The 15,236-nt window shown below is 61.7% G+C and overlaps 2 protein-coding genes across 11 annotated transcripts; one reads left to right on the top strand and one right to left on the bottom strand.

Moving 5' to 3' along the window:
- Positions 1-1,959: 1,959 nt before the first annotated feature.
- Positions 1,960-6,399, bottom strand: GPR137 (G protein-coupled receptor 137). 7 transcript variants are annotated; one of them, XM_081098607.1, is made up of 8 exons: positions 5,978-6,399; positions 4,504-4,875; positions 4,370-4,419; positions 3,441-3,666; positions 3,175-3,324; positions 2,937-3,065; positions 2,718-2,809; positions 1,960-2,402 (listed from the first exon to the last, which is right to left on the bottom strand). In XM_081098607.1, exons 2-8 carry the CDS (start codon positions 4,858-4,860, stop codon positions 2,243-2,245), a joined length of 1,164 nt encoding a protein of 387 aa, XP_080954733.1. In that variant the 5' UTR covers positions 4,861-4,875; positions 5,978-6,399; the 3' UTR covers positions 1,960-2,242. The 7 variants fall into 7 exon arrangements, with proteins under 7 accessions (XP_080954733.1, XP_080954732.1, XP_080954729.1 ...); XM_081098606.1 differs by having other exon boundaries at positions 2,718-2,836; positions 5,978-6,386; XM_081098603.1 differs by lacking the exon at positions 5,978-6,399 and having other exon boundaries at positions 1,960-2,296; positions 4,504-5,543.
- On the top strand, positions 4,737-15,086 carry BAD (BCL2 associated agonist of cell death). Of its 4 annotated transcripts, none has more exons than XM_081098612.1 (4): positions 4,737-4,848; positions 6,890-7,084; positions 13,564-13,757; positions 14,622-15,086. In XM_081098612.1, exons 2-4 carry the CDS (start codon positions 6,898-6,900, stop codon positions 14,745-14,747), a joined length of 507 nt encoding a protein of 168 aa, XP_080954738.1. In that variant the 5' UTR covers positions 4,737-4,848; positions 6,890-6,897; the 3' UTR covers positions 14,748-15,086. The 4 variants fall into 4 exon arrangements, with proteins under 4 accessions (XP_080954738.1, XP_080954735.1, XP_080954736.1 ...); XM_081098609.1 differs by lacking the exon at positions 4,737-4,848 and adding an exon at positions 5,930-6,382; XM_081098610.1 differs by lacking the exon at positions 4,737-4,848 and adding an exon at positions 6,537-6,634.
- The last annotated feature ends 150 nt before the right edge of the window (positions 15,087-15,236 follow it).

Genomic DNA, 15,236 nt, shown 5'->3' with positions numbered 1-15,236 from the left:
CCCCACCTGCACTCTCCCGCACCCGCGGGCGCACCGCACCCAGGGCCGCGGCACCGGAGGGCCCGTCACACGTGCGCCCGCACCGGCACCGGCACCGGCACCTGAGACCCGGCCACGGCGCAGCGCCGGCGCCCGCCCCGCACACCCGCACTCGCTCCCACGGCCTCCCGTGTCTCCCAGCCGACAGCTCGGAGCGCGTCGGCGCGCGCCGCACGATCCCCGAGGCGCCCACGCGGGGAAGGGAGGCGGCGCCCCACCCAGCGGACGCCCCTGCCGCCCTGCGCGGAGTCCGGCCGCGCTCCCGGCCGCGCCCCTCCGCCCCGCACTCACTGTGGGCCCGCGGCGACGGAGGCTGCGACCCCGGCGGCAGCGGCAGCGGCGGAGCGGGCGGCCGCCGGGGCTGGGACCCCCTCCCGCCGCCTGAAGCCCCCCTCCTGCCGCGCTTAACCCCTCCAGTGCCGCGCCGCCCTGCGGCTGAGCCTGGGCCGCGGGCGCCCCGGCCCCTAACCTGCGGCCGCCCGCTCCCGGGAGATGAGCGGCAAAGGGGCCGAGGGGGACGCCGCTGGGTCCGGCCTGGAGTGTCAAACCGGAGCCCTGGTGCTGCCCTGCCCACCGGTCAGCCAGTGTGGCCAGAGGCCGGCTCACCTCGCTGGACAGGCCACACTAACCTCCAGGCTCACTCTAGGGTAGGAAGGGCCTCTCCTCCCCGCCCTGCGGGCAGCCTGGCCCTGGGTTCAACAGAGGGAGGAGATCCTGCCAGACCAAGGGCGGGGATCCACTCAGGCAGCCTGGAGTTGCGCCAGGTGTGGTGGGGCCCAGTTCTGGGAAGTCACACGGGGGCACCTCCTGCCCCTGCTCCTGTATCCCCGTCCCTTGGTCCTCTCCCCATGCCCATCCCAGCATGAAACTGGTGCCAGCACTCCCTCCCCCGCTGCTTGAACTGCCAGGGCTGTGGCATGTCTTGGAACTTGGTTCCTCTCTGCTCTTACCCACTTAACAACCCCCATTTCTGCAAAGACCCTGCGGGGTGCTCAGCCCTCAGGGTGGGCGGGTGGAGCATGGGCGCTAAGGCTGCCCCCTACCAGTAGGGGGCCCGAAGGCCTTCCCAAGCTCTGGAGCCTTTTGGGAAAGGGATGTTAATTCTCACCTCGGGGTGCCATTCTGAGCATTAAGGAGGTCAGTGTTGTAAGCCTGGCACACACAAGAAAGGCCCTCACAAATGGCAGCAACTTCCTGTTCAAAGAAAGTGATTGTGCCCTCTCCGGGGCCCGGGGGCCAGTCCCAAGTGAAGGGTTTCAAGACAGTGCTCGGCCCCAGGACTGGGAAGAGCTGGGACAGTCAGGTCTGTGCGCAGGGGACAGACCTTCCCCTAAGCAACTCCCAGCCGGGGACAAACCTGCAGGGCGAGGGCAGCCTAGGGCAGTGGCTGTGCTATTAGCGGTGGCCAAGAGGGGGGCCCAGGACTACCAGGTAGACTGTGTGGGGGCAGCCCATGCTACCAGCCAAATCCACATCTGGCAAGGAAATGGGCGCCAACTCTTCCTCCACAGGCCCTGGACTAGCCCCTGAGCTGAGGGCCAGGTTGGATGTGATGACAGGGGAGCAGGGTCTCCAGAGATCCCATCCACTCGGGGATGAGAGGCATAATAACCCATAACCACAGTGCCACGGGACCCACAGGGGACACGGCTCCCTGACCCAGAGGGGAGGCTTCTAACGAAAAGTGACATTTGAAGCAGGTCTTAAGGAAAGAGTAGAAATTATTCAAGTAGAGAGGTGACTGGAGTAAGGCATGGATCCTGGTCTCCCTTCTCAGACTGCAGGCTCCTCCCGCTCCCTGCCCTCCAGCCTGGTAACTGGCCCCTGCCCGTCTCTCCAGCAGCCCCCTTCAAGGGCCAGTGTCTGATCAGCCTTCAGCCAAGCAGACAAGGTTTGAGGAGCACAGATAACGGACAGCCATGGGGCACAGACACTGTTTATTGAGTGGCAGACACAGGAGAGGTAGCTGGCTCCAGCACAGAAGTGGAGGCGGCAGGTCATGCCAGGGTGCCGTGCGCATCCGGCAGGCAGGGCCGTGCCCCCATCAGCACAGACTCACTACAACAGAAGTAGCAAGGAGCTGGCCAGGGAGGAGGTGGCCACAGCCCCTGGGATCCGGGGCAAGAAGCAGCAGATGAACTTGGCACAAGGGCCTGGGGAGGAGGGACTGGGGTCTGAGTGTTCTGGGGACAGGTGGAGGGGATCACGTCTGTGGAGTGGAGTAGAGACTGTGGTGGTGGCTGCCTGGGTCCAGCACCTGGGAGAAGAGCAGAGGAGTGGTCCGAGTCTGGCTGCCCCCGTACCAGCCTGGCTCCCGCCCGATGGCGCCGTACCAGCTGCCAGAGCCTAGGCTGCCTGACATGCTGCAGACAGAGAAACAGGGTCGGTTACAAGGCAGGGACCGGGCAACAGGCACAAGAGTTGGGGGAGGGAGAGAGGCTTAGGACAGAGCCCGATAGCCCAGACATTCCAGGGCCCAGGGCTTGAGCACTGCACACTGTAGCCAACTGCATCCTCGGGGCAGGAGGGGGAAACCAGAGGGGCCCCCACCTAGTACAGACGGAAACAAAGGCCATGGCAGGGGCTGGGCTGGATGACAAGACCTGGCTCTAGGCCCCCAGGGCTCCATGGAGCAGGCCAGGAGCTCAGGGGGCTTGAGGTGGGGCGGAGGCTCCTACCTGGTGCTCTCGCCCCGGCTGTGCTCCCAGGAGCAGCTCTCGTCCTCGCAGTGCCCGGCCCGATCGAAGAAGTAGGAACGGGAGCCAAAGACCTGCCCATTGAGGATGCGGCTGGTGCTCTGGGGGAGGGAGCCGCCATTGAGCTCTCTCCTAGCCCCCACTGGCTTCCCACAGCCACCCTGGGCCCGGCCCAGGGCCACCCTCTACACTGGCTCTCACCAGGTCCTGTGGAGGCCGGTGCACCCGGAAGAAGCCCACCAGCAGGGTAGTGGGCAGCAGCTCCCACACAAAGAGGATGAGGCCGAACACCAGGTAGCCTTTGTTCCCCAGGTCATTCACCAGGTCCGCCTGTGGGACAGCCAGCAGCTTAGCCAATCTGCAACTGTGCCAGTGGGGCACCTGGACAGGGCCAGGAGCCACGGCTACTAAGGAGGCAGCAGACATGCCAAGTGCCCACCTGATCAGAGACATTGTACCAGTCATAATCGAAGGCATCCAGCCGGCTCCGGGGAGCCAAGGCCAGGGCCGCCAGGTTGTAGCAGGCCCGACTGGCATAGAGCAGGACCATGGCACCGCCCATCGCAGCTGCCTGGCACACACTGGTCCCCTGAAACAGATGACAACAGGGGACCCTCAGAGAGGGGAGGCTCCAGCTTCCCCTCCGCCCGAAGAATGATGCCCAAAGGCCCCAAAGGACACCAGGCGTCAGGGTTGTGACCCTACCTTGGCCTCCAGGTAGATGCTGGTGGAGGGTGCCCGCCGGGCAACAAGGCAGAGGCAGGCAGCAAGAGAGAGGGCGCAGATAACAAACAGGGAGTCGCTCACCAGGACACGCACCAGCAGGAGGGCCCAGGGCTGTGCCCGGCGCCGGCGGGACAGCACCGCACACAGCACATTCACCAGCAGAAAGAGCAGCGAGGCCCCCACGAAGGCCCCTCGGACAGCCAGCCTGCAGCCCACGGCACAGTCAGCCCCGGACTTCGGCCCTTGGCGCTCACCTACCACCCATCCTCCCCCAGGAGACCACGGTGTCCACCAGAACCTCAGGCCATCCAGTCTGCGCTTTGCTCCTCCAGCTTTACAGACGGGGAAGCTGAGGCCCAAGGAGGTCAGAAGGTGACTGACAGCGGTAGTACAGCGGACGGAGCACTGGACTGGGTGTCGGGAATCTGGGCTTAAGCCCTGGCTCTGCTTGCAGCCACATCTATGCCCTTGAACATGTGGCTTTACCTTTCTGGCCCTCGGTTTCTTCATCCCTCAAGTAGCCTCACAGTAAGTGTAAAACTAAAGATGTTTGTGAAAGCGTTCACTGAATTGCGAGATGCTGTACCAAGGACAGGAGCGTCACCACCCAAGGTCACCCAGAAGTGGTTTGGCTTTGGCGCTTCCGGGGGCTGGCGCCTCCAGCTCTTCCTCTGTCATGGGCGACACTGGTACCGTCTCCCAACTGCTTCTATTACTGTTGCCCTTCAACAAGCACCACCTCTGCCCGGCCTCCTGTGCCAGGCGCTTCACTTTCCCAAGCTTTCACAAACATCCCCGGGGCTGTCCTCACCTTCGCCCTGCCACGGGGGGAGGGACAGACACCAGGCTGCCCCCGGCCTGGGGCTAAGCCCACCAGGGCCTAAGCCCAGTGTGGCCCGAGTACTTACAAGCCTCGGCTCATCTCCGGCCGACGTTTCGCCTTGGCTTTGAACACCACCTGGGAGCAGAGATGCCCATGATTCCTCTGGGGCCTTGAGGTTTGCCACTCGGCAGCCCATCCCCACCCAGTTACCGCGGTTACCTGGGCAAAGTAGAGGTTCATCAGCGTCAGTGTGAAGAACTGCAGGCAGACGGGGCAGCAGTAGAGAAGCCAAAAGGGCAGGGGCCCCAGGCGGTTGGCTCGGGGGGTGTCTCGGAAGTAGAAGGAGAAGAGCGTGGTGCGCAAGGCAGCCCAGAGCAGACAGAGTGCCAGGAACACCGTCTGGTAGCTGAGACGCTTGTGCCCGTACAGGAGCACCAGCCAGAGCTGGGCATACACGGAGAAGAAGAGCAGGGCGTACAGGGTGGTGTAGGCCGCAGTCAGCCCCAGGGTCACGGCCGGTGGCAGCGCGGGCACCAGACCGGCAGCGGGCACCAGGCCAGACAGGTTACTCTCCATGTCAGGGAGGGAGGCCTGGATCCGGAGACAGAGATGGAGGGGCTGGCGGGGGGCCAGGGAGATACAAATGACTATGCAGGGGTGGGAGCTGCAGGGTGCAGAGGCCGAGACGGGGGAGTGTGGGAGCAAAGAAGTTGTGGCTGGCCAGGCCCTTCCCTGAGCCAGAGGGGCACTCGCAGCCTGGGGCCAGGGCCCGGGCCCTGCACCCGGGAGCGGGGAAGGACAGTCTCTCCTCTCCGGGGCTGAGGGTGGGGGTGGGGAGTGTCGCCTCCTGGGCCAGTCCCAGAGCCAGGAGCTGGGGGGCGCGGAGGCTGAAGGAGAAGGGTCCTTGGCCTTCGTCGCTCCAGTCGTCCCGGCAGGAGGGGGAGAGCCGCCGATGCCCGCGGGCTCTGGGCAGCGGCCGCGGCGTGGGGCGCTCCCCCCCCCCCCACACCCCGGCTCTCCCCCTCCCCCAAATGCGGGCTCTCTCCCCTCCAATGATCCGGACGGGGCGGGGCGGGGGCTCTGCCTGTAGGCCCCGGGATTCCGGACGCTGGCCCCGAGCCACCCCGCTGCGTCCACTCTCCAGCCGCGGGGGGCGGGGGAGGCCGGCGCCGGGCTCTCAGTCCGCCTCCGGGGGAGCCAGCTCCGGCCGCTGGGACCAGGGCTCCGGCTCCCCGGCTCCAGCGGCTCCGCCCCCTCCTGCGCCTGCGCGGGCGCCGTGCGCTACGCAAACGGCGCGGGGTCTCCCCGCGGCCCCGCAACCCCGCCCGGCGCGCAGTGGTTGGAGAATGGGCGCGAGCTACGCCGCCGGCTGGTGCCGGGGGTGCCGAGCGGCGGCGGGCGGCCGCGGTGCTGGGGCGGCCCGCGTTCGGCCGGCGCCCGCTGGGCCGTGCCCGGAGCCGGGGCGCCAGTTCCCACGCTCCTCTCTCCCATTCCCCAACCGGGACGGCGCCGCCGGGCGGAGGGCGGCCGCGACTTCCCCTCGCCCGGTCTCGGAAGAAAACTTCCGCCCACAGCCAAGATGGCTCTCGGGCCCCGCCCTCGGGGACTGAGCCCACAGAGCCCCGCCGCCCCGGGGACGGGGGGAAGAGGGGGGCGCCCGTCCTCCGCCCTCGCCGGGCGCGGTCCCGCTCACCTGGTCCGCCGCCTGCCGGGCGCAAAGTCCCCCCGAGCCGCCCTCACGGGGGCCCTTATCCCTCCCCCCGCGCCGAGGCCGTCATCCCGCCAGGGGAGGCTCCCCGCTTATCTCGAGGCTCCCCAGGTGGCGGGAGGGGGCCCCCACAGTGCGGAGGAGGGACCCAGTCACCCAGGCAGAGTCGTGACAGCAGCAGCCCGGCGTCCTGCGGCCGAACGCCGACTGGGCTTTGCTACGTGCCGTCCCCGCTGCATTCAGCGCTCGGTTTACCGAGCGCCCGGGCCCCGCAGGGCGGTGTCATCACCCCCATGTTACGGGGCGGGAACTGCGGCCCGAGGGGCTGGAGGACTTGTCAACAGAAGCCAGGCCCCCAGGCCCCCTCATCTGCCCCCACACCCGCCCCAGGTACAAGGAAGTCGGGAGAAGAGTCCTCGGGGACCAGGAAGGGAGGCAGGCGGGGCCGGGGGCGGGGCCGGGCCGCGGGGGCGGGGCCAGGGCCGACAGTGGCCCCGCCTCCTGGCCGGCCCTGGTGACATTTCCATAACCGATTGGGTCTCGTCGGTGACAGTTCCCGTCGCCCAGGCAACTAGAGCCGGGCTCCCTCCGGGCTAGAGGGAGGCGCAGGCTCGGGTCAGGGGCCTCGAGATCGGGCTTGGGGTGAGTCTTGCGTGCCGCCGAAGCCTGGGCGGGGGCCTGGGGCTCCGCAGCACCAAGGTTCCGGAAGGAGATGGAGGTCCTGGGTGGATGGGCTGAGCTTGCCCGGCCGGACTCAGGGGACAGACTGGGGCCGGGAAGGCAGGGCGGACCCGGGGTTCTAAGGTGGAAGAGGGAACAGGGGCGCCTGCTCCCCCGCCCCCGCCAGCGACCGTTTCCCCAGCTGGGCCATAACTACCTACCTTCTCGCCCCTACAGCCCAGAGCATGTTCCAGATCCCAGAGTTTGAGCACAGTGAGCAGGAAGACTCCAGCCCTGCAGATAGGGGCCTGGGCCCCAGCCCCACAGGGGACCAGCCCCCAGGCCTCAACAAGCACTGGAGTACGGTCCCGGGTCTCCTGGGGGAAGCTGGTCACCAGCAGGGCCAGCCGGCCGGCAGCAGCCACCATGACGGTAGGCACCCCCACACACACAACCACCTACCTGCCTGTCCACTTTGCTCCCAGCCCAGTAGCTCCCTGCACCTCAGCCTCGTCCACACTCACTGGGTGGCTTTGGGCAAGTCCCCAACCTCTCCGGACCTCAGCTTTCCTCTTCTGTAAGACAGAGCAATGAATCCCCACCATTGTAGGGCTGTTGGGGTGATGAGGAGAGTAATTATAGTGCTGGTGCTTGGGAAATGCTCAAAGAATGGGGCGGTTAGGGTAGAACCACAGCAAATCATTGAGGGTCAGGCAGTGAACCAGAAAGGGGAAGTGACTTGCCTAAGGTCACACTTGTTTGCTGGTTCCCTTGGGGTAAAGCAGGGTTAAGCCTCCAGGTCTGTTCTTTCTCAGCCTGTGGCTCACACCCACACCAGGGCTATCTTTGCTGGTTGCCAGAGGCTAGTAACCATTAGAGGCAGACAGCCCTCCCAGGCAGCTAGTCTGTTTGTGTGTGTGTGAGGGGGGGGCGGGAAAAGAAGCATAGGCCCAATGGAAGGATGGGCACTGGAGGGCAGTGACCATTTCTGTCTCCACTTCCCAGGGCCTGGCACAGGCCTTGGCACCTCAGAAAAACCACAGAGATCTTTTGGAAACAAAAACTACCCCACCCCCTCCCCCAGCCCTGGCTGCTGTGGCCCAGATGATCGGAGTGTTGTCTGGTGCACTAAAAGGGGGCGGGGGGGGGGGGGTGGTCCCTAGCCGGTTTGGCTCAGTGGATAGAGAGTGGGCCTGCAGACTGAAGGGTCCCGGGTTTGATTCCAGTCAAGGGCATGTGTTGAGGTTGCCGGCTCGATCCCCAGTAGGGGGCATGCAGGAGGCAGCCAATCAATGATTCTCGCTCATCATTGATGTTTCTCTCTCTCCCTTCCTCTATGAAAGCAATAAAAATATATATTTAAAAAAATAATAAAATAAAAGGTGGCGGGGTTCGACCCCCAGTCGTCTAGGGCACGTGCTGTCCAATCGATGTTTCTCACATTGATATTTCTCTCTCTTCCTCCCTTCTTCCCTCTAAAAAGTCAATATATATATAAAAAAAAAGTCAATATAGAAAACTTTAAAAAAGAAGCACGGGCCCCTGGCCTGCTGAAGCCTCAATGACCCGCCCCCCATTTCCAGGGGCAAGAAGGCTCCTCCGCAGCCCACGGGCTCACGCTGTCAGACACACTTTAACGTCCAGATCCTTGCACTTGCTGTATTTCTGCTCCCAATAGCTTTCCACTCACACTGGCTGCTCCTCCTCGGTATCGGGTATTTAATCTGTGCCCTGTGCGGCCCCAGCTGCCAGGGGACACCAGTGAACAGGAGAGATAGCAGTCCCTGCCCTGGTGGTTCTTACATTCTAGTTAGTGGGGGGAGACAAGCCATAAACAAACAAGTAAGTGACAGAGCCTTCCCTTTCTCCAGATCAGGAGCACCGGGGGCCAGGGGAGTGATCTGAACTGAGGTGGCCAGGGTCTGCCTCGGGGAGAAGCACCGTCTGAGCAAAGACTGGGAGGGGTGAAGGCTTGAGCCCTGCGGCCACCAGTGGAGAGATTTGGAAGGGATGGGTTGGGCAAAGGCCCTGAGGCCAGTGTGGCTGAGGGGACGGAGTGAGGGCCGGGAGTGGAGAGGCGGAATTAAAGGAGGGGGAGCGGAGCGGGCAGAGCCTGGAAGGCAGTGTAAGGGCTTTGACTTTTCCTTTGCGTGAGGACAGGGAGGGCCGTGAGTAGAGCCAAGTGATCAGATTCAGGCGTCCAGGGCATCACCAGGCCTGTAGGAGGTGGTGGTGAGCCTGGGGGCGGCTTGGGACGGAGTTATGGATGGTGACCAGGGGTTGGCAAACCAGTCACAGGCTAAATCCCTCTTTTTGTACACATCATGAGCTAAGAATGGTTTTTATGTTTTTAAATAGTTTAGGAGAGTGAGGAGGGGTGAAGGAAGTCAAGGAAAGGAAAGGCCAGGAGGTGGGAAGGACCACGTCTGTGTAGGAATGGAGTGGCAAAGGAGAGAGGGAGGGAGCTGGAGCAACCTCCTGCACAAGTAGGGGTGTGGCCTGGGGCTGGGGGTGCCCTAGGCACGGGGAGGAGGGCTGGCACATCCTGAGAAACCGGATTTAGGGAGGAGGGCGTGGGACGGTCTGAGGCAGCAATAAGGAGCCGAAGGGATGCCACGAGGAGGGCTGTGGGGAGAAAAGAGACACCACACAAGATTTCTTACACTTGAAAAAATGTATGTTTTTATTGATTTCAGAGAGAGGCAGGGAGAGGGAGAGAGAAACATCAATAAGAGAATCCTGCCGAAACCGGTTTGGCTCAGTGGATAGAGCGTCGGCCTGCGGACTGAAGGGTCCCAGGTTCGATTCCGGTCAAGGGCATGTACCTGGGTTGCGGGCACATCCCCAGTGGGAGATGTGCAGGAGGCAGCTGATCGATGTTTCTCTCTCATCGATGTTTCTAGCTCTCTATCTCTCTCCCTTCCTCTCTGTAAAAAATCAATAAAATATATTAAAAAAAAAAAAAAAAAAAGAGAATCCTGGATTGGCTGCCTCCTGCACGCCCCCTACTGGGGATCGAGCCTGCAACCTGGGCATGTGCCCTGATCAGGTATCGAACCATGACCCCCTGGTTCATAGGTTGATGCTCAACCACCAAGCCACACTGGTCGGCGGATTTCTTAAACCTTGTCAATGTCTAAAAAGCAAGTGATTTTTCCATAAAAGATTCCTAAGTGCCAGTGGCCCAGCAGAGCCACTGCCTTCCTCTAGATGGGCAGGGTCCCTTCCCTCCTCATACTCCCTGCCCCTGGCCCCCGCTGGACTGTAAGTGTCCCCGGGGACATGGACTGCAGCCACCCTCTGTGTTGTGCCAGCCCAGCACGTAGCCCAGTGCCTGGCAGGGGCTGGTGCACGGTGAGCTGTGGGTGATGGATGGTAGAGAGGGAAGGACACCCAGTGGGAGAAAAAGCTCAGCCCTAGGCACCAGGGCCGGACTGCAGGGTTGAAACCTGTCTTTACTCTTTATTAGCAGGTAGAGCTTGAACAGGTCAGTTAACTTACTCTGCCTCGGTTTCCTTGTCTGTTAAATGGGAATAGAACCAGTCCCACCCCATTGGGTTGTAATGAGTTAATACAGGAAAAGCGTTTTGAAGCAGTGCCTGGCACAGAGGAGTGTATGCTCTTCTTACTATTACTGTGATCATCATGATTGTTACTAGGAGTTGGCCCAGGCTCTGAGCAGACCTGGGGGTCGCCATTCATTAAGCAGAGAGGAAGACATGAATAACCAATACCCCCCGGTGGCAAACAAGTGAAGCATTGGTTAGAACCAGAATGTAAGGGCTTAAAAGCCATTCCAGGGTTTGAACTTTATCTCATAAGCAATAGGGAGCCATTGAAGGTTTCAGGCAGAGGACAGACATAGTTGGGTTTAGAGCAGGGATTGGCAAACCATAGTCACAGGCTAAATCCCTCTTTTTGTAGAGACCATGAGCTAAGAATGTTTTTTTGAATTTTAAATAGTTGACAACAGGTCCAAGAACATTTCATAACATGAAAATGATACAAAATTCGTTTCCATGTCCCTACATAACACCCGAATATTTACTCTCTGACGTTACAGAAGACATTTGCCAGCCCCTGCTTTCTGCTTTCGTCAGCTCTGAGCAAGATGGGGGTATATGTTCTTTGCAGGCCAGTAAGGGGCTTTGGTCCCCAAATGGCTTTAGGGTACACAGGGAGTCTGGGCCTGAGCCTGCAGGTGCTAGAAGCTACACGGGCTGCGGGCTGCTCTGCCTGCTGGGCGCAGGCAGTGGGAGAGCCGTGCTGATGGCAAAGCTTCACTGCCTCACACTGTCTGCAGGCTACTGTTTAGTCTGCAAGGATGCTCGCCAAAGCCTGACCAGGGACGTGTTCAGTCCCATCCACTTACCTGGAAGCCCAATGGGGGTAAAGAACTTAAACTTTGCTGGGGTGTGGGGTATCTCCAGCCATAGACTCCTCCCACTGCCCCACTCCAGCCCCAGGCTCACCCTGGGAGGGTGGTATGAGTGGGCAGGTCTAGGCACCCACCCATGCTCCCACCCAGAGAAGCCACGCCCCCTCCCTCTTCCTTACCTTCCTGAAGTGGGGAGAGGCCACCTCTGCCCTGCCCAGCAGTGTGCAGGGTGACTGCTGACTGACGTGGGGTGGTTCAGATGGCATGTTCCCTCCCCACAGGTTCACAAAAATCTCCTAGGTTTTATCTAGTAAATAGGACGCTTTTAAAATCCCAGTTGACACAAATGTGTCACTTTGACTGGCGAGTTTGCACTGCTAAATCCACTGCTTTGGTGAAACCCCCCACCCGAGGCTAGCCTCCAGCTGAAGCTGACATCAGCAGAAAGCCAGGGTGCATTCTCCAACCTGGGCCCCCAAGGGGGCGCCTGAGGCATGAGAATGAGGGGTACAGGCCCTGGAGGCAGACTCAGGGTTAGATTTCTGCTCTGCTACCCACTGGCTGCGCGGCCTCGGGCAGATTACTCTCTGTGCTCCCCTGCCAAGCGGGGGCAGTGAGTAACTTCCCCGCGAGGCTGTGGGACACGATGCATGAATGCACGTGAAGCTCTTCAGTGACACACCACGTGTCCTGCTTGTGATTCCTGATGAGGAGGCAGTGCCCAGAGTGTCCATCTGCAGATCACGCCCCTCCCTTCTCCAGGGCCCTGCGTCTGTCAAGAGTGGTGGCCGTTTGGGTTCTTAGAGCTGGGAAAGGAGAGTAATAGCTGGCACTTCCTGAGCCCTTACGTGGCCGACTGTGTGGCTTCAGACAAGTTCCTAGCCTCTGGGTGCCGTAGTCTTCGTCTGCAAAATAGGGAGCACTAGGCATCCACCTCACTGGGAAGGCAGGAGGCTTCAGGCTATGAAAGCAGGAAATACGGCTGAGGTGGGCCCTACCTCGCTACGCCCCTGCCTCACCTCCCACCTCCCACAGAACTGGGAAGTGACCTGCAGATGGGCCTGACCCTGTCAGGGGTCTTCCTATTCCCGGCTCCTCTGGTCCCTATCCCCGCCCACTCCTGATTTAGCTGTCTGTTCCCCACTGCCACGTCCATCCTCAAGGGCTTTGTGGGGGTCTCTTCCTGATCTCGGGCCTGGGCTTTGGTGAAGCCCTGAACAGCCAGGCGCTCTGACCACACCCTCTTGGCCTAAGCCTTTCTGGACCCAGCCCTCTGTTCCCTTGTTGGGTTTCTCAGCCGTGTATCTGGGGCTGGGACCCTTGGAGGCCCTGCAGCCCCTGCAGCTGGCCGGAGGGCTCTGCTGAAGGTCTCCTGGAGGGAGAGGACACTGTTACCCCCTGGCTTCGAAGCCTGACCTGAATCTTGCTTCCTTCAAAATGCCTTCCGACAGCCGGCCCTGCCGCGCATGCCGAGCTCCGGCTCCTGTTCCAGACCCGCCTTCCACGCTATGCTTGGGTCTGGGTGTTTGCTCCCGGGAGTAGTTCTAGGTCTTTGTTGATGTGGATGTGGGGTGGGGTTGGCAGAAGCTGGGGGGTGGCACACAGTACACAAGTCAAACTCCCCACTCAGTAGAATAATGACCCGTCAGGCACTTTCAGTTCACAAAGCACTTTCATGCTGTTTTGTGACCTTTCCACAGTCACTGGGAGTACGGGCTGGGTTGATCCCCACACGGAGGCGAAGACAGGTTCAGAGAGTGAAGGTGGGTGGATAAGGAAAGAGGTGAAGCTCAAAGGATAATCATTGGACTTTGGATTCCAACAAACCTCGAGTCTAGGCACTTGCAGCCTCAGAGCTGCACAGCTGCAACCCTGGGCGCGCCTTACCCTGTCAGCTTGTCTCCATCTGCAGAGCACGGGCAGTTAGTACTCACTCCCCACATGGTTAAGAGGGTAGTGAGGCCATGCCCAGGGCCGAGCACACAGTGGGTGCTCCTTAAATATCACCTAAAAAAGTCAACACGCTGGTCAGGACATTTTCTCCAGCGCAGGTGCTGTGGGAGGCACAAACATGGCCGCTGCCCCTGGTTCTCCAGGGTCTCCTGCGGGGCGTACCCCAGAAGTGAAACAATGAGCACGGCAGGTGGCTTGCAGGGCTGGAGTTCAGCGCTGCGGCCGGGCCGGGAACCTCCTCATCCAGGGGACTGGCCTGCTCTGCCGCAGGATGGCGATGATTAAAGAGCTAGCAACCCATAGGCCTTGCACGGATAACTGTAACTTACCAGTTCTTATGCCCTGATTTTGTGCCAGGCACAGCGGAAGGTCCTTTTATACACTGAGGGCTCAGTTACGATTTGTGGGGTTAATGAGAAGTTAATTCAGATCTTCACAAAAGCTCCAGGAGCTTCCCTCGATTTACATGCGGGAGCTGGAGCGGTTGTGCACACAAGTACATCAGCGGCCAGAGGGGCAAAGGCTGGGGCGCAGAGGAGCTGCGGTTCACGCCAGCCCGCACTGTCGACCCTCTCTGCAGGCGCTGGGTCTGTGGAGCCGCGGAGTCGCCACAGCTCGTACCCCACGGGGACCGAGGAGGATGACGACACCGAGGAGGGGGAGCCCAGCCCCTTCCGCGGCCGCTCGCGTTCAGCGCCCCCAAACCTCTGGGCAGCACAGCGCTACGGCCGCGAGCTCCGCAGGATGAGCGACGAGTTCCAGGGCTCCTTTAAGGTGAGCGCGGCGCGACGAAGGGGAGGACCAGTGCCGGTGCACGCCGGGACTTGGACTTCCGGGCCCCCTCCCCTCGGGCTCCCGGGGCATGCCGGGACCTGCAGTCTCAGACCGGTCCCTTTTCGAGTCCCAGAGCATGCCGGGATTTGTAGTCCAGACCCCGCTCCAGAAGGCCGAGATCTGGGGCCCCAAATCCGTGGAACGCAAAGCCCATGGGAATCTGAGTTCCCAGCCGACCCCTTCCAGGTGTCCGGATTCTTTGCCTTCAACTTTGGTCTTTTTTTTTTTTTTTTTTAAGTAAAGCAAGCAAGAATGTACCAATCACAGCAAAAACATACTTAGGAGAGTGAAACAAGGAAGGGCGTAGAAGCAGCAACGGGAGAGCCCAGGCTGGGCTGCTTTAGCTCATTGGGAGGTCAGAGAAAGGGGGCCTTGGAGACAGGTTCAGGGAGTTAGCCCGGAGCTGCCGCTGCCCATTGCTCCCCTGGTTGCAAGTCCCGTGGGGTCCCCGAGTTTAGGGAATACGTGCCTGTAGGGGAATGGCACAGGCGTGCTCCGTGGAGGGAGAGCACCCCTCGGACCCCTTCTTTAATTCTCGGGCTGCGGTCCCATCTTCCCGGTGGTAGACCTCCGGCTCTCACGCTAACACACAGGGTCCTCCGGTCCTCTCTCCCCGCCCCCAACACGGAGCGTCAGGATCTAACCGCCCGCCCCTAAGGGCCCAAACCAGTGATCTCTCCTGCTTAGGAAAGTGGTCAGGAGACCCCTCGGAACGGGGCATGCTGGGGCCGTTGTCTCTCAGAGATGGGCTTCCGGAGTGGCGGGCCTGCTAACTCATCTAACCCTTCCGTCTTCCCACCGAAGGGTCTCCCTCGCCCGAAGAGCGCTGGCACGGCAACGCAGATGCGGCAAAAGTCCAGCTGGACGCGCTTTTTCCAGTCCTGGTGGGATCGGAACTCGGGGAGAGGAGGCTCCGCCCCCTCCCAGTGACCTTCTTTCCCACGCGGAAGCGCCCCAGCGCGCCGCCCGGCGGCCATCTTGGGTGTGGGCGGAAGTCGCCTCCGCGGGCCTCTGCAGAGGATCCGGTCTCCCCGCGTCGGAAGGAGGAGTCCTGACCGGAGCCGCGTTCCCTTCCGGTGTGTGCGGGGACTGCGGAGGCTCCCACTCAGCGGAAGTTTTGAAGTTCCTCCGCCCTCAGCCGCTGGAAGTGGGTTGCCCCCCGCGCCCGCGCCAAGTTGCTGGTCGGAACCCCCAGAACCCTCTCCTCGCGGTGACCCCGCGGCTGCCGCTCGCCACGGAATGTGCTAATAAAGCCCCATCTACGCCGCGCGCTTCCTGTCGGTCGCTGGGGGCTTCGCGGCAGCGCAGCGCCGGCGGTTTCCGAGGGCGCCGCCGTCTTGTGCACAAGGGGCACGTGGGCTCTGAGTGGCGGCGGGAGGGGTCGAGGCGGCGAGCGGAGCTGGGCCTCTCGGCCCGTCG

This window comes from Myotis nattereri (genome assembly GCF_964212035.1).
Source record: "Myotis nattereri genome assembly, chromosome: 9".
Classification (NCBI taxonomy): Eukaryota; Metazoa; Chordata; class Mammalia; order Chiroptera; family Vespertilionidae; genus Myotis; species Myotis nattereri.
The sequence above is the reverse complement of the archived record's forward strand: the minus strand, read 5'-3'. Positions and strand labels throughout refer to the sequence as shown.

Bases quoted from the DNA above. Each gene is read 5' to 3' on its own strand.
- GPR137 (XM_081098601.1), bottom strand. From the start codon at position 4,860: ATGGAGAGTAACCTGTCTGGCCTGGTGCCCGCTGCCGGTCTGGTGCCC. The intron at 3,667-4,369 runs GTAAGTACTCGG...CGTGGGCTGCAG, and splicing joins CCGGAGATGAGCCGAGGCTT to GCTGGCTGTCCGAGGGGCCT. The intron at 2,837-2,936 runs GTGAGAGCCAGT...TCCCTCCCCCAG, and splicing joins ACCGGCCTCCACAGGACCTG to AGCACCAGCCGCATCCTCAA.
- BAD (XM_081098609.1), top strand. From the start codon at position 6,286: ATGTTACGGGGCGGGAACTGCGGCCCGAGGGGCTGGAGGACTTGTCAA. The intron at 6,383-6,889 runs GTACAAGGAAGT...TCGCCCCTACAG, and splicing joins TGCCCCCACACCCGCCCCAG to CCCAGAGCATGTTCCAGATC. The intron at 13,758-14,621 runs GTGAGCGCGGCG...TTCCCACCGAAG, and splicing joins AGTTCCAGGGCTCCTTTAAG to GGTCTCCCTCGCCCGAAGAG.